This window comes from Crinia signifera, chromosome 4, assembly GCF_055691185.1.
Source record: "Crinia signifera chromosome 4, ASM5569118v1, whole genome shotgun sequence".
Lineage (NCBI taxonomy): Eukaryota > Metazoa > Chordata > Amphibia > Anura > Myobatrachidae > Crinia > Crinia signifera.
This window is the reverse complement of record NC_139220.1, coordinates 210254417-210276277: the sequence shown is the minus strand read 5'-3', so window position 1 is coordinate 210276277 and position 21861 is coordinate 210254417. Positions and strand designations below refer to the sequence as shown.

General features: G+C 46.0%; 1 protein-coding gene across 1 annotated transcript; it reads right to left on the bottom strand.

The window, feature by feature from the left end:
* Positions 1-2645: 2645 nt before the first annotated feature.
* LOC146074947 (uncharacterized) lies at positions 2646-5122 on the bottom strand. The gene is made up of 2 exons (XM_083183687.1): positions 4618-5122; positions 2646-3765 (listed from the first exon to the last, which is right to left on the bottom strand). The coding sequence occupies exons 1-2, from the start codon at positions 5029-5031 to the stop codon at positions 3193-3195; spliced, it is 987 nt and encodes a 328-aa protein (XP_083039813.1). The 5' UTR covers positions 5032-5122; the 3' UTR covers positions 2646-3192.
* Positions 5123-21861: the final 16739 nt, after the last annotated feature.

Below are 21861 nucleotides of genomic sequence, written 5' to 3'. Positions count from 1 at the left end.
GTCTATGTCGACATTCACAAGGTCGATATGGGGTTTTTCACTGTTTTTTACCTGAATGTCAACACAGTCGACATGGACACAGTTTAAAGTGCACTGCATCCCCTCGCATCGCTCGCTGCGCTCGCAATGCGTCGGGCACGGTGCCTCGCTACGCTCGGCACACTATTTTATTCTCCCACCACGCCCTAGTGGATGGTAGGTCATGAAATACCGCCTGTCGGCACATGTTGGCTCAAAAAACAGTGAAAAACTCCATGTCGACCTTGTGAATGTCGACATAGACAATGTCGAACTAATGACCTTGTCGAACTAATGACCTGTCGAACTAATGACCTTTCGAACTAGAATCATGTCGACCTTTTCCCATGTCGACCTAGAGTCATGTCGACCTTTTAGCATGTCGACCTAATGGATTCGACCTAATGACTGTCGACCATAATGCAGTAGACCAAATGACCGCATCCCAGTTACGTATAATGAAGCACATTGTACTGTCAATATAAACCACATTAATGCACTGCAGCAAAACAATTGTGGTCACCAGACCCTGCGCACTTGCTGCCTATAAAGTCTTGTACTGAGGAAAGGCTTTCCTTAACCCTTCACCAATTAGTGCAAACAAAACAAAAAAGATTTAGTGCATATCTTTCACAGGCACATGTAGTTCAATTTCCAATTTTTTTTTATCTCCCCAGAGCATGGGTTATCATGAGGAGAAAGATGGAAGCATATATAGTGAAGTACAGCTTTAATACTTCAAATCACAAACAATCCATTAGATAAAACGATAAATAAAAATTGTATGCCAAGGTTCAAATTAATACATAAAAATCATATGCCAAGGATCAAATTAATCCCCCAATGGTAGAACAATTCAGCTAATGAAGTGCATAATGAAAAAATTGGGTGGATAAGTTCCTAATGTAGGGTACACACCAGGACGACCACCGTCGTTCACGACCGATAGACGACCATGGAACGATTTCCCTTGGACTTCCCGGGAGCTCCCAGGCAGTCCCCAGCAAACGATTAGCAAAAATTGTGGTTTTTTTGCGGAACGATCTAGATCCGATCCCGATGTGCCCGCGATGGTCGTTAAGACGGTCGGATCGCTGGTTTTTGTTTTTTTTGCAAGAACACATGCGACCGTCGTCAGATGGGCCTTTGAAATTGTAATGAAGGGGCTGGACTAGCAGAGGGGGAGGACTAGCAGAGGGGGATAGGAATAGCAGCAGCCATTTTAAACCAGTGTATTTCTGCTTTGTTACTAGTGAGGCTTGGTTTATACCTGCTGGACATAGCTATTTACACATTACTTTGTTTTGCCTGCCATTACAAAGTGTCTTTTAACCCTGCACTATGGAGAATGCAGTGATGGGTAGTCACCAGCAACAGTACCTGCTCTATTATGCAGTTTTGAAGCTCAGGCGTCAGAGAGCCCAGCGCAGGAGAGAAAGATCATGCTGGACAAAGCAGTGGCTACTTCAGCGTCAGACTCGTTCGCACATGCCACTGCTCAGGGACATCAGGGAGAATAACCCAGACGATTTTCGTAACTTCTTGAGGATGGATGATGCCACATTCCAGGAATTGCTGCGTCTGGTGACTCCCCACATCGAGAAGCAGGATACCAAGTATCGCATGGCTATCCCTGCTGAGGAACGGCTGGTGGTGACCCTGAGGTTTCTGGCGACAGGACGGTCTCTTGCTGACCTAAAGTTTGGATCCCTCATCTCCCCGCAAGCTTTGGGCCTCATCATCCCGGAGACCTGCAAAGCCATTGTGAAGGTGCTGCAGTACCAGTATTGCAAGGTAAGGATGAAATATACACTGTACACTTTATTGTGCAAACAAAATATTTTTATTTATAATTTAGGCCTAGGACAGAAACAGGTTTTTTAGGCCTTTCATGGTTAAAACATGTAAAATAGTAAATAGATTGTGTCAACACAAATATATTATAATACCATATATAAAAGATATTGTACAAAAACACACACTATATATAAAGATTTAAGTATGTATGACCCAGTTTAAACTTTCCCAATAAGTACGGGCTACTGTGTGGCAGAGGATGTCTGCCGCAGATAAGTAAAGGCTGCGGCCCACATGGCGCATGGCGCAGATGCAATGGTCCCGGCCCCATTGATGTGCGCCATACGCCATGTGAGCAGTGGCCATCACATACCTGCAGCTGAGACCATGTCTGCCGCACAGTACCCCATACTATTGGCAAAGAAAAAAGGGCAATAAATGGAGTTTGCTATCCAGATTGAGGAGAATCCTGTTCTCCCTCTGGTAATGCAGGTACAGGTAGCAGCATATAAATAAACAAAAAAAACACACTCTGGTAACTTCTGGAACATGCCCTTACAACAGTAGGGATAAGGTACTGTGCGGCAGAGGATGTCTGCTGCAGATATGTAAAGGCTGCGGCCCACATGGCGCATGGCGCAGATGCAATGGTCCCGGCCCCATTGATGTGCGCCATACGCCATGTGAGCAGTGGCCATCACATACCTGCAGCTGAGACCATGTCTGCCGCACAGTACCCCATACTATTGGCAAAGAAAAAAGGGCAATAAATGGAGTTTGCTATCCAGATTGAGGAGAATCCTGTTCTCCCTCTGGTAATGCAGGTACAGGTAGCAGCATATAAATAAACAAAAAAAACACACTCTGGTAACTTCTGGAACATGCCCTTACAACAGTAGGGATAAGGTACTGTGCGGCAGAGGATGTCTGCTGCAGATATGTAAAGGCTGCGGCCCACATGGCGCATGGCGCAGATGCAATGGTCCCGGCCCCATTGATGTGCGCCATACGCCATGTGAGCAGTGGCCATCACATACCTGCAGCTGAGACCATGTCTGCCGCACAGTACCCCATACTATTGGCAAAGAAAAAAGGGCAATAAATGGAGTTTGCTATCCAGATTGAGGAGAATCCTGTTCTCCCTCTGGTAATGCAGGTACAGGTAGCAGCATATAAATAAACAAAAATACACACTGTGGCCCTTGTGTGGCAGAGGATGTCTGCTGCAGATATGTAAAGGCTGCGGCCCACATGGCGCATGGCGCAGATGCAATGGTCCCGGCCCCATTGATGTGCGCCATACGCCATGTGAGCAGTGGCCATCACATACCTGCAGCTGAGACCATGTCGATGGTAAATGATAAAGTAGCCTATTTTTTAAGACAGATCCTCAAAAACAGGACACTCTGGATCTTCTATCAGTAAAGAACTGTAGAATTGACGGTACTGGGGGGGTTGAGAAGACTGTGTAGGTGTTGACTGGGTATGTGTTGGAATTGTGCTCGACTGGCCTGCTACGGTGGCAGGCGGAGTAGGCACTGGTGATTCTAATGACAGTGGTGTGTCTGGTGCACTACCAATGCCAACTATTTTAGTGCCACTGTTGAGATACCCTAAACTGCCATTATACACCAACTCCATGCATAACTTTTCAAAAGTAAGTTGCTGGTTAGGAGCCATGTTGCGAACACACTCTGCCACATAAGTGAAGTAGTTGTCATGTTTGTCCGGGTTTCTTTGCAGGACTTGATGTGCCCGCATCATAAATTCTTCATGTGCCGCTGCTTCTCCTTTTTTTCCTTTGCCACGCATTTTTTTGGCACGGGGGAGTGGTGGAGTGGGTTCCAGGGTGGGTGGCGGAGTGCGTGCCGGAGTAGGAACTTCGTTCGATGTGCATGCATTCTCAGATAGGACAGATAGGTCTGGGGTTGCAGGTGGGTAGTCACCAAGCTGTAAAAAAATTGAACATGTTTACTAATCAATTCTATTTACTTCTAATTTCAGTTCCCTACCAGCGTGAATGAATGGAAAGTCATCGCAGAGGAGTTTGAACAGCGATGGAACTTCCCAAATTGCGGTGGAGCCATTGATGGCAAACATGTCCGCATAGCCCAGCCTATCAATAGTGGTTCCTACTATTTTAATTACAAGGGCTATTTTAGCATTGTACTAATGGCTGTTGTTAATGCGAACTATGAGTTTATCTTCCTGGATGTAGGAAGGAATGGCCGTGCATCGGATGGTGGCACTTTCAAGGACACAAAGTTCTACGAAAGGCTCATAGCGAACACCCTTCACTTGCCGTCTGTCCAGGAAACTAAACAGGGGCTTAACTTTGTTTTTGTGGCTGACGAGGCTTTTGGCCTGCACGAGCATGTCATGAAGCCATATGCGCAAAGGGGGTTGAACCATGACAAAAGGATCTTTAACTACAGGCTATCCAGGGCACGGCGTGTTGTTGAAAATGCTTTTGGCATCCTGGCAAGCCGGTTTCGCATTTTCCACACTGCCATTAACCTGAGGGTGGACAAAATTGACTGGGTTGTCACGGCGTGCTGTGTCCTGCACAATTTGCTCCGCAGAAAAGCCACACAGCAAAGGGCTACAGGCACAGCACTCCAAGAAGACCAAGAACTGCCAGAGGAGGTAGTGCAGATATCCTCCTTGCAAACCCCAACACAACACTACACAGGGAGTGCACGAGCCAAACAGGTGAGGGAAGAGTACATGGCCTACTTTAATGGGGAGGGCGCTGTGGATTGGCAGGAGGAATCAATTAGATAGCCAAAAAAATAGACTCACCGATGCAGACTGCGAATTCTCCTCCTCCTGCGCCGTGACTTCTTGGTTTTCATGTTCGACCATCAGGACTACTCCTGTCCTCATCGACTCCTGGCTGAGGGTGAATGTCAACCGATCATAGTACCAGAGCGATGTTTGATACATCTCGTCGACTCCAGCACCAGACTTCTTTGCAGCCTCCACCTTCTTGTGTTCCTTTAAGAACACCGTGCGCAGATTCTGGATGCGTTTCCTCACCCATTCAACATTGGCCTCTGGGTGAAATGGAAGACTGTAGCGTGCCAAGTCCTCCAAGGCTTGGTTTCTTTTCATTTTGTTCGAATACTCTTTGGATTTTGTTCGCCACAGGCATTCGTGTGAACGATATTTTTCAATAAACCCTTCCAAAAACTCTTGTTCCTTTGCGTTGGACATTGGGACTGTAAAAAGATAAAACCATTTTAGTTGTTATAGTTATACCCATGTTTTGTTTCATATTTAAATTTTTATAGTTATAGTTACCAGTTTACCTAGTTCTTATGTTTTAAGTATTTAAAATGTTAATAAACTTTTATGAAAACCACTATACATTTTATTGTGCAGATTGCTATTCACACACACAGGTGAATGGGGCCTAGCAGAGAGGAGTGCATGGAATACTGCAATGGTGGACAATGGTTTATGTATATATATCTATATATACACAAACACACACACAGGTGAATGGGGCCTAGCAGAGAGGAGTGCATGGAATACTGCAATGGTGGACAATGGTTAATGTATATATATCTATATATACACAAACACACACACAGGTGAATGGGGCCTAGCAGAGAGGAGTGCATGGAATACTGCAATGGTGGACAATGGTTTATGTATATATATCTATATATACACAAACACACACACACACAGGTGAATGGGGCCTAGCAGAGAGGAGTGCATGGAATACTGCAATGGTGGACAATGGTTTATGTATATATATCTATATATACACAAACACACACACACAGGTGAATGGGGCCTAGCAGAGAGGAGTGCATGGAATACTGCAATGGTGGACAATGGTTAATGTATATATATCTATATATACACAAACACACACACAGGTGAATGGGGCCTAGCAGAGAGGAGTGCATGGAATACTGCAATGGTGGACAATGGTTTATGTATATATATCTATATATACACAAACACACACACACACAGGTGAATGGGGCCTAGCAGAGAGGAGTGCTTGGAATACTGCAATGGTGGACATTGGTTATATGTATACACACACACATGGGGCCCACCCAAAAAAAACAGTGACATGGTCGGGTGCACGGTTGCCAAACCAGTGCTTTATACACACTATATACATTGGTGGCATCAGTGGGCATGCATAGAAGAGCATTGGGAGTGCAAACATACCAGGTTGTTGTTCTGGGAGATGAGACAAGAAGGAGAGTCCAACTGCTGCGCCAGCGCTGTTTGCTATGTGGAAAAACATGGCGCCGGGGGAGTGTTTAGGAAATGCCACTCAAATAGGCTGGATCAAACGACGGACGCACCGACGGACGGACGACGGAGGCGGCAAAAAACACTCACGATCTGCATACGATTGACGGTCGGTCGGCCTGGGATTGACGGATCCTACCTGCAGCACGTAGGACCAAAGATGCGACCAAACGAGCGGCGTGAACGCGCATTGGATCGGAATCGGATCAAATAAATGTCAAAAACACACGATAGTACATACAATCTGCATACAACCGGTCGGAATTGGATCTAAATTGACAGAATCGGGCCCTAGTCGTCCTGGTGTGTACCCAGCATTAGTGACTGAGAAACTGAAATTACCAGATTGGTATGAGCTGGCACGACAGTTCTAATGAGCATGTGTGTTGAGTCCCGGGGGAAATCACACCAGCCAGTATCCGGTCACTCTGGTCTCCAGTCAGCTTCATTCAGGGTCCACCAACCAACGCGTTTCGACTCTATTTCAGAGTCTTTTTCAAGGTCATCTGAATGCTGGACAAGATAGCAGGTCCAATAGACAAATAGAGGCACGTGGAGACAATAGGGGAGACTGGAGAGAGTCCCCCAATAATAGAACCACATCACCACATTTTCTTGATGTTACGGTGGAGGTGATAGAGGGAATCACAACAGTGAGTGGCTACAAGAAAGCTGTTGATGTTTGTAACTTCATTCCATATTCAAGAAACCACAAAAAAAGTTGGCTAAAGAATGTGCCCAAAAGTCAAATGCATAGGATTAGACATAATTGCACTTCGGATACCAAATTTAAATTAGAAGCAGAAACACTAATAAATGAATTTAATGAGTCGTGATTATCCTCAGGCAGTCCTTACGGATGCCCTAAATTATGCTAGTACACTTGAACGTAATGAAATCTTGAGACCCAAAATAAAAATAGGAACAAAATAGACAAAAATAACAAGTCAAAAACTGTGCTTTATTTCTAAACATAATGTAGCAGCTAAGAAAATTACTAACATAATCAAATTATAAACAACATAGTAGTACGTTTATTTATAAGGCGCCGCAAAGTGTCCGCAGCGCCGTACATAGCAAACAAAAAAACAAATTACAAGGTAACGTACAGGGTGTGTTGAAAAATACAGTATAAATAGGGGTTTAGCTGGTAGAACTAAAATCAGCATCAGTTTAGAAGTAGGTGTCAAAATTGTCGAGTAGACTGAAGATGAAGTAGAGGAAGGGAAGAACAGGACAGGAGCACAGGTGAGGTAATGAGGTAGGGTGAGTACGTGAGGAAGGAGGACCCTACTCATAAGAGTTAACATACTAAAAATAGGTGGGTGGACGAACGAAATACAATAGGATAAGTAGGAACGGAGGGGAACGGAGGCAGGATAGGAGGATCAAAAGAGGTTAGGAGGAGGGATAGGCTAGTCGAAAAAAGTGGGTTTTGAGGGAGCGCTTGAAGGAGGTAAGGGAATCAGATAGCCTGATGGGTGGCGGGAGGTTGTTCCAGTGCAGGGGGGCAGCGCGAGAGAAGTCTTGGACACGGGAGTGGGAGGAGGTGATTAGGTGAGAGGTCAGTCGGCGGTCTGCGATGGAGCGAAGAGGACGGGAGGGAGTGTGGATAGAGATCAGTGAAGAGAGGTAGGGAGCTGTGGAGGAGGAGAGAGCCTTGTAGGTGGTGGTGAGGAGTTTAAAGAGAACTCGGAAAGGAATGGGGAGCCAGTGAAGAGATAGACAGAGGGGGGAGGCGGAGATAGACAGAGGGGGGAGGCGGAGGTAGAGCGGCGGGAGAGGAAGATGAGCCTAGCAGCAGCGTTAAGAATAGATTGGAGAGGTGCGAGGCGAGTGAGAGGTAGCCCAGAGAGAAGGATGTTGCAGTAGTCAAGGCGGGAGATGACAAGAGAGTGAATGAGAATTTTGGTCGCGTCAGTGGAGAGGAATGGTCTGATGCGTGAGATGTTGCGTAGGTGAAAGCGGCAAGACTGTGAGAGAGCACAAATGTGGGGGGTGAAAGAGAGGGAGGAGTCAATGATGACACCGAGGCAGCGCGTTTGGTCGGTGGACGTGATCTCGGTTTCACCAATGCTGATGGAGATAGTGGGAGAAGAGGGGATGTTCGGGGGATGGAAGATTAGAAGTTCAGTTTTAGCCATGTTTAGTTTCAGGAAGCGTTGGGTCATCCAGTCTGAGATGGCCGTGAGGCATTCGGAGACCTTGGACAGGAGTGATGGGGATAAGTCGGGGGAGGAGAGATAGATTAGGGTATCATCAGCATAAAGGTGGTAATGAAAACCATAGGAGCTGATGAGGGTGCCCAGAGAGGTGATGTAGAGGGAGAAGAGGAGAGGGCCAAGGACTGACCCTTGGGGAACACCGACTGGCTGCGGGGTAGTAGGAGAGGAGGAGCTTGGAGTGGAGACGGAGAAGGAGCGATCGGAGAGGTATGAGGTGAACCAGGAGAAGACCGTGCCAGTGATGCCAAAAGAGCGGAGGGTGTTGAGCAGGAGAGGGTGGTCAACAGTGTCAAAGGCAGCCGACAGATCAAGCTGGATGAGGATAGAGAAGAGGCCTTTGGATTTAGCCGATAGTAGATCGTTAGTGACTTTGGTCAGGGCAGTTTCAGTGGAATGTAAAGGGCGGAACCCGGATTGGAGGGGGTCTAGAATGGAGTTAGCAGTAAGGTGGCTTAGGAGACTATTATAGGTCAGACGTTCTAGGAGCTTGGAGGCAAAAGGGAGGAGGGAGATGGGCCTGTAGTTGGATGGAGAGTTGGGGTCCAGATTAGTTTTTTTGAGAATTGGGGAGACAAGAGCGTGTTTGAAGGAGGAAGGGAAGATCCCAGAGGATAGGGAAAGATTAAAGAGGTGAGCCAGGTGAGAGCAGACTGACGGACTGAGACGACGGATAATATTGGAGGGGATAGGATCGAGCGGGCAGGTGGAGGGAGAAGCGGATTGAAGGATAGAGTGGACTTCAGCAGCAGTGGTGGGGTAAAATGAGGACAGGGGTTGGAAGGAGGGGAGTAGAGATGTAGGGGGGAGGAGGGAGAGGGTGAAGTCATGGCAGCAGTGATGGCAGTCCTGAGAGAGGAGATTTTGGTTGAAAAGTAGGTAGCAAAATCAGCGGCTACGATGGAGGACGGAAGAGCTGGAGGAGGGGGGGAGAGCAAGGAGTTGAAGGTGGCGAAGAGCCTGCGGGGATTGGATGATTGGGAAAGGATGAGGGACTTAAAGTAGGATTCCTTGGCCAGAGCAAGGGCAGAGCTGAAGGAGGAAAGAATGAATTTGAAATGGAGATAATCCGCAAGGGAGCGTGATTTCTTCCAGCAGCGCTCAGCAGTGCGAGAGCACTTTTTAAGTAATCGGGTGATAGGCGAGTGCCACGGTTGGGGGTTGGAGCATCGAAGGGGGATAGAGGAGGGAGGGCAGGCAGAGTCCAATGCCGAAGATAGGGTGTCATTATAGAGGGAGGCGGCGAGGTTCGGGCAGGACATGAGGGTGATTGGGGCGAGAAGAGGACACAGCGTGTTTGAGAAGGCAGCAAGATCAAGTGTGTTGACGTTATGCTGTGAGACAATGCGCTTGGGAGGGGGGGTGGGAGAGGGGGAAGCAGTGAGGGAGAAGGAGATGAGGTGATGGTCAGAAAGAGGAAAAGCTGAGATAGTGTAGTCAGTAAGGGAACAAGAGCGAGAGAAGACGAGATCGAGGGAGTGTCCTTGGATGTGGGTGGGAGAGGTAGTCCACTGAGATAGGCCAAGAGAGGAGCAGAGAGAGAGGAGTTTGGAGGTGCCCGGATCAGTGGGGTTATCCAAGGGGATGTTAAAGTCACCAAGAATGACAGATGGCAGGTCAGAGGAGAGGAAGTGTGGAAGCCAGGCGGCGAAGTTGTCAAGAAATTGGAAGATAGGGCCAGGGGGGCGGTAGATTGCAGCGACACGGAGGTGGTAGGGGTAGTATAGACGGATAGAGTGAGACTCAAAGGAGGAGAAAAGGAGAGAGGGTTCAGGGTGAATGACACTGTGGGTGCATGAGGCTGAGAGGAGAAAACCCACACCGCCACCTTGGCGACCGTCAGGCCTGGGAGTGTGAGAGAAAGAGAGGCCACCTTGGGAGAGAGCAGCTGGAGAGACAGAATCAGAGGTGGAGAGCCAGGTCTCGGTGATAGCAAGGAGGTGGAATGCTCTAGAGATGAATAGGTCATGGTTGGCAGGGAGTTTGTTGCAGATGGATCTGGCGTTCCATAGTGCACAGGAAAGAGGGGGGGTGGGTTGTGTATTTATGTGGATAAGGTTTTTGGGATTGCAGAAGCGAGGGGAGGTTGTTGGGAGGGTGGGGGTGAGTGGTCAGGATAGGTATGGGAGGGGGGAGGAGCAGTTGGAGAAAGTGAAGTTGAGAGATTAACAGCCATGAGGAACCGAAGGTGAGAGGGTAGGTTAGTGAAAGCAGACAGAGGGATTTGGGAGGACAGACAGCGTCTGTAGTAGATTTGCAAGGATGTGGTAGAAAACAGAGTGAGAGAGAAGGTAACAGGCAAGGAACTACTGTCCTTAAAACCAGTTTGGATGAAGAACCATCCATAATTTTCAGAAGAGCACAGAATCTAAAAAATATCCTGGCTCCCAGCTTCTTCAAAGGGATTGGAAAATCTAAAGAACAGAGAACACTTACTGGCCCCCAGGTAGTAGGGTTCTTTAGATGCAACCATGCTAAATGTATCACCTGTAGTCATGTGTACAACCAGATAGTAATATATCAACTACATCAAAGAAAACCTTCAAAATAGAATCTTTTATAAATTACACTTTTAGTTATGTCATTTATTTGCTCAATCTGTCCCTGTGAGACCTACTATGTAGGACGGATGTCTTGTCCCCTAAAAACAAGAGTGCTTGCACACAGGAGAAATGTCCTGAAAAAAAAAATTACCAAAGGGCTGTGGGTGGTAGGCCTGAAACACATTAAAATCACAAGTCAAGGGGGGGATCGGTTCAGGAACTTATGTTGACAGGAGGCAGCATGGATACTGAAGTTACAAACCCTTAAACCTCAAGGCCTTAACAAAACTATAGATTTGGAATTTCTCTGAAAATGTAGCTCTTCCCTTTCTGAATTATATTATTTTTCCTTTTCTCTTTTATTCATACTATATATGGAGGGATGTAGTTTAGAATTATCAAAAACCCATAAGAGATTTGTTTCCTCCTTTAGGTATATATGTATGGTGTCATTTTGAATTTAGTTAGATACTCTTCCTGACTAGAATAGGTGCCACAAAGGTAGATTATGAGAACATAACTCTGTAGTCTTTCTCTCATTCCACTGAAATTCATACTATTGGAACCCCTTATAGACAGTAGGAATGTTACAATGTTTAAACACACGGGTAGATACACTGTACATTTGTAACATTTAGAATATAATGTACATTAGTACAGAAGAGTATAACAATATAATGGGACCAAAATATACTTTTGCCATCAAAACTCCCTAAGATTGGGTTTTCAAATGGTATTTAGCATTATTCCAATTTTTGCGTGTACCACTTCTATATTACAATTTTCACATGATTAATTTTTTTTTTTTATTCTTTATTTATTGAGTTTTCAAAAAGACATTACAGGCATCAGCAATTTTTCATTATGCGATATGTAAATATGTCAAATATGCCGTTAGACAGTATAATACCATACAGTATACATGAATAAACAGACTTTTGTCAAGCAGTATATTTCAGTTAGATTTGTGATTATCCGTCTGTTAAATTACCATTCTGTTAACTCAAACGATCAGAGGGAGAACTGAAGGAGAAGACATAAGGGGAAGAAAAAACTGTGGTAAGGCCAAGGAAATCAAGGGAAAGTGGGGAGGTGGGGGGGGGGGGGGGGGTTCGCCAGAAGCTTAATATTTTCCTTTGTGTTTACGGGAACAGATTTTGGAAAGTTCTTGAGTCTCAACAGGGTTATGGGTTGATGGTTATGTTTCTGTATGTAGGAGTAAGTTTAAATTCCAACCAGCTAAACCACCGGGCCGTGAAATCAGGTTGTTTTTCCGGAGAGGACAGAAAGATATCATCCATACTCATATAGAAGTCAAGTCTCTGGTACCAGTCTCGAATTGACGGTGGAGTGGTGGATCGCCACCTGACCGGGATTACTGCTCTAGCTGCATTATTCATGTGGCGTAGGAGAGATTTCTTATATTTGGACAATGGTATGTTTGAGTGTGAAAGGAGCCAGAAACTAGGGTCTTTTGGGACCTGGAAGCCTAAGATTTCAGAGGATCTCTCTATTACTTCCTCCCAGAAGGGTCTAAGTGACTGGCAGTCCCACCAGATATGGAGCAGTGTCCCCCTCTCCCCGTTACATCTCCAGCATGTGGAGGGAACACTAGGAGAGTATTTGTGTACAATGTCTGGGCAGCGGTACCACCTCGTCATTAGTTTATACTGTGTTTCTATGACCTCTAAGCTAGAGGAACACGCATTAGTGTATTGAAAGACTTTTTTCCAATTCAGCTGGATTCCCTTACCCGTCATGTCTCTGTCCCAGTCATCTTGAAACTTAGACCTGGCTGGCAGATGGCTAGACAGAAGGGCTTGGTATAAGTTGGATATGGTGTGTTGGGGTGGGTAGTCAGCTGTGCACATTGATTCCATAAGCGTTAGTGATCTGTTTAGGTTTTTCGTGTCTTTAAGGGACGAGGCAAAGTGGCAAGTCTGCAGATAAAACCAATGCTCTTTTTTGTCTAACCCGAAGTCAGTCATCAGTGTGTTGAATGGCTTAAGAATCCCGTCTGAGTACCATTTACCCAATCTATCTAGTCCCAGGGCTGTCCATTTGGGTGACATTTTTTCATTGTTACCGGGTTCGAACAGTGGGTTCTTTATGAGTGGTGTGAGTGGTGAGATTTTTGAGGATATATTTGGTTTGGACCTCAGTTTGTTCCACATCATGAGAGTTGGGCCAACTGTTGGGTGTGTGGAGAGTGGGATTTTTTGGCACCACGGAGTTATGGATAAATGTATTTTAGAGGAGATGGATTCAATTTGGACCCATTGCTTCTCTGCTTCTCTGGGGAGTTCCTGTACCAGTCAACAACTCTATTGAGGATCGCGGCCTGGTAGTAGGTCGAGACCACCGGAAGTTGTCTTCCTCCCTGCGCTTTCCGTCTAAATAGTATCTGGTGTCTGAATCTGGGTCTTTTGCCATTCCAAACATATTCTCGGATCACCTTGTGGGCTCTAAGGAGATATTTGGATGGCAATCGGATTGGGAGCGTTTGGAATAGGTAGAGCAATCTGGGCAATATATTCATTTTTATAACGTTTACCCTTCCCATCCAGGATAATTTTTTGAGTGACCAAAGGTTGAGGTCTGATTTAATTTTTTCCAGCAGAGGAAGGTAGTTTAGTGCGTTTAGTTTGGTTAATTGATTTGGGATTTCTAAACCCAGGTACTTCAGATGTGAGGGGTGCCAACGGAAGGGGAGGGTGGTTTGAAGTGTCGCTACCGTGTGTTCGGGGGCGGTGATATTGAGCGCTATAGATTTAGTGTAATTAATTTTAAAGTTTGAGAACCTACTAAAGCGATCAAATTCCTCCATAAGGTTCGGGAGGGAGTTTAGTGGGTCTGTGATGGTGGCTAGTAGGTCGTCTGCAAATAATGAGAGACGATGGTCTCGGTCACCCACTCCCAGGCCCGAAATGTTAGGGTTAGCTCTAATTGCTCTTGCCAGTGCTTCCATGCATAATACGAATATCAGGGGGGACAGAGGGCACCCTTGACGTGTGCCATTCGATATGTGAACAACCTCAGAAAGTGTCCCGTTGACCCGAACCCGGGCAGAGGGAGAACTGTATAATGCCAAAATCTTGTTTCGAAAGTTTTCTTTCAGGCCAATTCTCTCAAGAACCACGGACATGAAGTCCCAGTCCACCCGGTCAAAAGCCTTTTCTGCGTCTGTTGAAACTAGTACTAACTGATCCTTGGTGGTGTGAGCATGTGCAATTAAATCTAGTACTTTGGTGGTGTTGTCTCTGGCTTCTCTCCCCGGGACAAAACCGACCTGATCCGGGTGGACTAGGGATGGGAGTAATCGTTTAAGGCGGTTGGCCATTAATTTCGCATATATCTTAACATCTACGTTCAAGAGGGAGATTGGTCTGTAACTTTCTGGCAGGCTAGGGTCTTTGCCCTCTTTAGGTATTACTGTTATATGCGCTTCCAGCGACTGGGCAGAGAATTGTGTTCCCTCTGATACAGCGTTACATGCATTAAGCAACAAGGGGGTCAGTTTGTCTAGATATGCCTTGTAATATGTGATGGGGAACCCATCTGGGCCGGGGCTTTTGCCATTGGGGGAGCTTTTAATAGCCTCAACGAGTTCTTGAGTAGTGAACGGGGATTCTAGTGTTTGAATATCCTCTTCCTTTATAGAGGGGAATTTGATTTCATTGAGGTAAGAGCGGATATCAGTCTGTCGACTAGTCTCTCCTGATGCTGCCCTATTCTCTGTGAGGTTGTATAGTTTTGAATAATAGTCTTGGAATATGCCCGCGATCTCTGTATCAGAATGTTTGGTGACACCTGAGTGATCTTTAAGTTTCTGTATATAGGTCTGTGCCCTCTGTGTTCTTAGAGCCTTCGCAAGCATCTTCCCAGGCTTATTGCCCCACTGGTAATATTTATGTCTGCATCGGCTAAACATCTTTTTTGTCCCTTCTGATAGCATATCTTTTAGGGATTCTCTTGCTTTTTGGAGCTCTAAATAGGTGTCTGGGTTCAGCGTATCCTTGTGGGAACGTTCGAGGGTACTGATCTTGGCTAGTAGGGAATTCCTACATTCTATTCTCTGTCTCATGAGTATTGTACCAAGTTGGATACACTTGCCTCTAATGACACATTTGTGGGCTTCCCAAATTGAGATGGCAGACACCTCATCTGTGACATTTGTCTCTATATACTGGTCAATCGTTTCCTCGAGTTTATTGCGGCTATTGGTGTCTTTTAGCAATTGTTCATTGAATGACCACCTCCAGTTACGTTGGTGGGTAGAGAACTTCTTGATTACCAAGGTTATGGGGGCGTGATCTGAGGTAGTGATCTGTCCTAAGGATGCTTCTAGTAAGGATTCGAAGCTAGAGTGCTTAATAAGGAAATAGTCAATTCGGGAGTAGGACCTATGGGGGATTGAGTAGAAAGTATAATCTTTATCAGTTGGGTGGAGGATCCTCCAGGGGTCGACTAGTTGAAAATCTTGGAGAAGTGACCTGAAGCCGTGAGCTTCCCTAAAGGAAGAGCGTGTGGCCCCTGAGGAGGAGTCCATGAGGGGGTCTAGCGCCCAATTCAGATCTCCTCCCACTATGAGTGTTCCCTCCGTGTGTGAATCAATGATCTCTAGTGACTTTCTCATGAATCTTAACTGGCGTGTGTTAGGAGCATATAGATTTACAAAAGTGTACTGCTGCCCAGACAGTGTTGCCTTTATTATGATACCCCTACCATCACCAATTAGGACCTCCTGTACCTCGGTAAGCGGCAGGTCTTTAGAGAAAAGAATTGCTGCCCCTCTGGCCTTAGCATTGGAGAAATTATTAAAGTATCCCGTGGGGAAATGTCTAGAGGAGAGCTTAGGAGCGGCATCCCTCCTAAAATGTGTCTCCTGGATGAACGCTATGTCAATCCTATCTTTATGTAATAAGTGTAGAAGCTGGGAGCGTTTCTCCGGTGTGTTAAGACCCTTTACGTTGTTAGAACTAAGTGTTAACCTATCCATTGTGTGGTAATAATATCTGTCTTGAGTACATAATACCCTATCGAAGAGTCCCGACATTCCCCGGGGCAGCTTGGATTCTGGCTGTGTGAGGAAGGGTGAGGGTGGGTAAACAGGAGGAAAAAGGGGGGGAGGAAAGCAAAATTACTCAAAGTACATACAGGGGGATACATACGGACATTTAGATTGAAATGTAATACAAGGCTCCCGATGGGAAGCCCGAGGCTTGCTAAGTTGTTAATTTTGGCAAGTACAAACATGAAAGAACAAAACCCTGGGTAGATGACTAGGGGAAACCGCTTGGGGCCCATAGTCAGCTTGTTTACAACAGGGCGAGAGGGGTATGAGGGTACTAGTGCCAGTGACAAATAAACCTGGTTCCCAGATTAATCTGGGTAACCCTACAACAGTAAAACTTAGAAAGATATAGTAAGAACAGTTCCTATACGAGAATGCTAGACCAACGTGGTTAACGGGGCATTCTGGGTAATACTCATTTAAACGAGGCCTAGAACGGAAACATGTTATCTAACATCCTCCACACCCTCTGAACCGCAACCGAAAAGAGCAGGTCAAGAGTGTGTGGAGTGAACGTCTGCGCTATCTACCAGCGCTACACATTTTAACAGATTATAATATGACATGGATACTTAGCGGGAGCTTGCCAGTCAGGTTACATTTGGTGCATCTGGAGGGCGGGGAAGGCGTGATTTGCGTCTTGTGCTCTTGACTTTTTGCCAGGTCTCCCTTTGGCTTAGGTGGGTGGGTGTTGCTTCCATGGGGCTCAACCAGTTCGGGATGGTTATATCCGGGAGCCCCAAAGTGGAGCAAAATTTTGGTAGGTCCTCAAAGTCTTTTAAAACCAGAAGGGAGCCTTCGTGCATTACGTTGATGCTGAGCGGGAAACCCCACCTGAATCTGATGCTTTTCTTCCGCAATTCTTCCAAGAGGGGCCTGAGAAGTCTTCTTTGTTGCAGGGTGTTCCAGGAAAGGTCCTGGAAGATCTGTATGGGATGGCCATTGAAGTCTATCTCCGAGGCTGTTCTAGCCTTTTTTAGTATGTCTTCTTTTACTGTGAAGTGGTGTAGGCGACAAATAATGTCCCGTGGGCGGTCTGTGGGTAGTCCCCTGGGGCGCAGTGCTCTGTGAGCCCTGTCATACCGTATTAGAGTGTCAGGATTGTTGTTAAGCAGTTCGTTGAAGATCTTTGTCAAGGCGTCGATCAGGCCGTCCTGTGGAACCTCTTCAGGCATGCCTCGTACTCTAAGGTTATTTCTACGCCCTCTGTTGTCGACGTCATCCAGACGACGCTGCATGTCGATTAGTAGTTTGGCCTGGCTCTGCAGTGTGGTCGTGATGAGTGCCAGTTTGTCGTCAGTCTCAGCTTCATGGTTCTCTAGCTGCTCAACTCTATCCGCAACATGACTGATATCTGCTTGTATTGTGGATATATGGTTGTTAATCGATTCTTGGAGACGTTGTTCTGTACGTTGTAGGTCTTGCTGGATTTCTTGCCTAGTCGGCAGTGAGTGAAGATGGGCTAGTATTTCCCCAATCTCTGCGTTAGGCCCCTGGGTAAACGGTGACATACAGGGCGAGTGTGGCTCGGGGGTCGCCAGGTCTTCTGGGCCTCCTGTTGCCATCTGGAGGGGTTTGGGGTCGATTTTCTCAACGTTTGGGGACGTACTTGTATTGAATAAAGAGTTGAAAGCCGATGACTGGGATTTTTTGGCAGGAGTAACACCAACTTTTTTAGGAGCACTGCGTCTCCCCATAGGTTAATGTATAGATTCAGCTCACGTTGGACGGTTTATGGAAGCAGATCGTTTGGAACTTTTGTGTCACATGACAGTTTTCCCCTCAGCACATCGTGCTCATGGTCAGGCAGGCATAGCGTCTCCGTGTCTCAAGGCATTTTTTTTTTTTTTTTTTTGTGAGGGTGTGAGAGTGAAGAGGTGCCTCTCTATCAGTTGGCCGGGCAGGTTATCTTCTCTGAAGCGGGTACGGGGGGAAGGCTCGGGCGATGATCTGCCCCCACTGCACCCCCTCTCCTCTTGTAGCGTGAGGGACAGGTGTTGGATTGGTGGTAAGGGATCTTTAATCTGTCCCCTCAGAGCCCCCGGCTTGGAGTGGTGTGGGATTCAGCCACTCCAGCTCCTGGGAAACAGGGTGGGCAGCCCGTGGTGGTTGTCTCTCAGTACTGTCCCTCCTGTGCAGTGGGTAGGTGTCTGTAATGGGGATCACCTTACAATCTATCCCTCCCACCAACCAATTGATCTCTGGGGTCCTCAGACAGGGGATACCCTGTTTAGGTGCAGCTCCCAGTCTCCAGCAGGTCCAGCCTGCACACTGTGACCCTGGTATCCTGCAACTCACCAAGTTGTGCCTGCAGGGTCTGTCAGGGGTGTCCCTAGGAGGTGAAGGGCGGCAGAGACTTCACCTCCCACATGATTAATTTTTACTTTTATTTTCATATTATTTTTTAAATAAAAAATATATTTAATTTTATTAATACAATCTTGTATAGTATCTGAATTTTTATATTTGATTATGGCAGTATTGTAAATTTATTTTGCAGTCCAATAGACATCAGTGTAAACACAAATATAATTTAAAAAATTGCTTTGTTTTTAAATGCTTTGCTATGTGTATGAGGGCACTATTAGTTTAGCTAATGGTTAACTCAAAAGATATGACAGAAAGACACAATGATTGGCTGAAGCTTGATTACAACACCTGGAATGGATCAAAAACGGATATAAATGAATGTAAAGACAGGCTGTCAGTCACTCAAATGTAATAACGTCGCCCGATGTGCGGCAAAACACGTCTTTGAGAATCTATACACTCCTTTTAACAGTGCATATCCAGAGAGAGATTCTACAGTGAATGCCGCAACCCCTCCCCCCAGCGCGACCAGCACACATGCAGTAAGTCTTACCCGGAGCAGCAGGAGCTGACATACTGCTTGCAGAGTGCGATAAAGGAGCCTCTCGCCACCCTGCTCCTTCACTAAAGGACTGTGCTACCAGTTGCCTGATGGACGTTTACCAGGTTCACCTTGGCAACCTCTGCCCCTTAAGAAGACGCTGTATTGGCTGTAGAGTTGTGTGGAAACCACACACAAGACCACTGCCCAGTGGTCTTGTGTGGTGAGTCGACACCTGACAGAAAAGGAAGGTTATCGTGGGTGGCTACTGATAGACACCCAAACTGATTTATTTATTTTCTGCACCCCAGATACCAAGCTGTACAAAAGGGGTCATTTATCCACATCTTATGTAAGTGAGCTCAAAATGTAACTTTATTCTGAATGCGTTGCTTATTCATTTAAGGGCCCTTGGACTTTAATCCATGGATATCCACACTGTGGAACAAACTCTATGTTTGGACCATTGGATCTGCACAAAATCTCTGGGTCCTACCTTTCAATTTGATTGTTTGAGTGTTAGTCAATTGCTTTTCTAGGCATTGGTTTAAATGTATTTTTGTAACTGGTACATACTAAAAATGTAAGTAATTTTTAACAGATTCATTATTTATATGCAGAGCGCCTAGTGGTAATTTTTTTTTTTTTTACAGAACTGAATATGCCTTAATGGGGAATGTTTACAGACCTATTTTTAAAGCGAGCTAAAGAGATCACTTATAACAAACAAAAACACAGCTCGCTCTGTGTATATAGCCACTGGCAATGCAGTGCTGCTATTGCCCAACTGGATTTATAAATCTAGTTATCGTCAGTGTTCTTAAACTTCATCACCCCATGTGACAGACACAATGATATATTAGGACTTTTAGAAATGTAAAATAAAAATAAAAAAATTCTGACTAATACTGCCCAAAAACTAAATCAACTTTCATGCAACCAGTTTGCTAGACAGAATAAAAGTCTGGATGGTTCAGTCGCTAAATCAGAAAAAAAAAATCCAGACTTGGTACTGTAGTTCAACCAGTTTGCTTTAAATAGTTTTAATATATCCATTTTCTTGGGTTTGGAAGAAGACTGATAATTGTCATTTTCTCTCATGAGAAGTTGGATGAAAGTTGGTCTAGTGTAGTGCATTACAAGCAAAAGCCATTATCCCTGGGACAGCTTAAAAAAAAAAAAAAAAAACTATTTTGAATGCAGTCTGGCACATGACTCCTAGAGCAGGCTTGGTTAACCTGTGGCTCTCCCGCTGTTTTAAAGCTACACACCAGATTCTGGTTTCAGATCAGCTAGAAAGCCACAAGTTTGTTAGGCCTGCCCTAGAGTATGTGGTAGGGCCCGTTGGGTGTTACCCCGTGTGCCAGTCTGGTCTAAATAAAGTACGCTAGTTCACAGTACGCTTGTTTTACTTCTATTATTAAACATTTGCCTTTTTCTAGACCAGTGGTTCCCAACCCTGGTCCTCAAGTACCCCCAAGAGTGCATGTTTTGCAGGTCTCCACACAGAATCACAAGTGCTAAAATTAGCTCCACCTGTGGATCTTTTCAAATGTGCCTGAATAATGAGTGCACCTGCCGGGTGACCTGGAAAACGTGCACTGTTGGGGGTACTACCAGGGTTGGAAACCATTGTTCTAGACCAGTGGTAGCCAACCCTAGCCCTCGAGAGCTACCAACAGTTCACATTTTCCAGACAACCTAGCTGCTGCACTCATTAATCACTGACACATTTTAAAAGATCCACAGATGGAGCTAATTAGCTCACTTGTGATTCTGTGTGATCTGCAAAACATGCACTGTTGGTAGCTCTCAAGGACCAGGGTTGGCTACCCCAGTTCTAGACCCTTGATGGCTAACGTTGACACTCCGGCTGTTAAACTACACATCCTATCATGCTATGCATCAGATTTACCATGGCCAAATAGCATAACTGAAGCAGAGCATGCTTGTAGTTCAACCGCTGGAGTGTCAAGGTTAGCCATCAATGTTCTATACCAGTGGTTCCCAACCTGTGGTACGCGTCCTCCCGCGCGGGGGGGTACGCGGTGGCCCGGCCTGTAATGGCGGCCGCGGCAGTCAGACGCGCCACCAGCTTCTGAGACTGAGGGGAGGAGTGCATTGCGCATCGCTCCTACCCCTCACCATGGTTCCCTGTGACTGGGCCCCCGTCAGCCAATCAGAGCTTGCAGGCCAGCAGCAAATTAGGAGCCACCCCGCGAACTTTGATTGGCAGGCAGCCCAGTCACAGTGAAGGAGAGATGCGCAGTGTGCTGTACTCTCCTTCCCTGCGAGAAGCAGCGGCGGCTACAGCGACTGCAGGGTGACACGTTCTCTCCCTGGCAGCAGCACCAATGGTGTGTGCTGCTGGGAAATACTATGGGGGCATTGCTGGCACTGTAGGGGCATATTTGTTGCTGGCACTGTGGGGGCATACCCAGTACCATGGGGTCATACCTGGCACCGTGTGGCATCCCTGTTTCTGGCACTGGGGGCATAACTGGAGCATATGTGTATCTGGCACTATTGGAAGGCTAACGTGATCCTTTGGAATGTCTGTTGCTTCAGTAATAGAGATTTGACAGTGTTTTTATGTGCTGTCCACAGAATGGGCTGAGCTTATATTGTGGTCAAGTAGTTGCACTTTTTTTTCTCGTCATTGCCAGTATGACTTGCCCCTGTTAAGCCACACCCCCTAAACAGTTTCACGAGAGTACTCATAAATGAAAATCCTAATCAAGGGGTACAGGAGACAAAAGAGGTTAGGAACCACTTTTCTAGACCATTGGTTCTCAACCTCAGTCCTCAACGACCAATTAGTGTAGGTTTTCTAGGTCTCCACACTCAAATGTGAAATTAGCTCCAGCTATGATCTTTTAAAATGTATCGGTAACTAATGAGTGGACCTGTTCACCTTCCAGGTGTCCTGGAAAACATGCACTGTCAGTGGCCGTTGAGAACCACTGTTTTAGACTCACTAGAAAGGAACAAATTATAGGCACTTTCTACTTTAGTTAAATGTTCTTTACATGGCCACCCTTTTTTTTACCTACGCTTTAAAGTAAAACATAAAAC

Excerpts from the sequence above, each read along its gene's own strand:
- LOC146074947 (XM_083183687.1), bottom strand. The coding sequence starts at position 5,031 with ATGTCCAACGCAAAGGAACAAGAGTTTTTGGAAGGGTTTATTGAAAAA. Across the intron at positions 3,766-4,617 it reads AGAATTCGCAGTCTGCATCG|CTTGGTGACTACCCACCTGC; the intron begins GTGAGTCTATTT and ends ATTTTTTTACAG.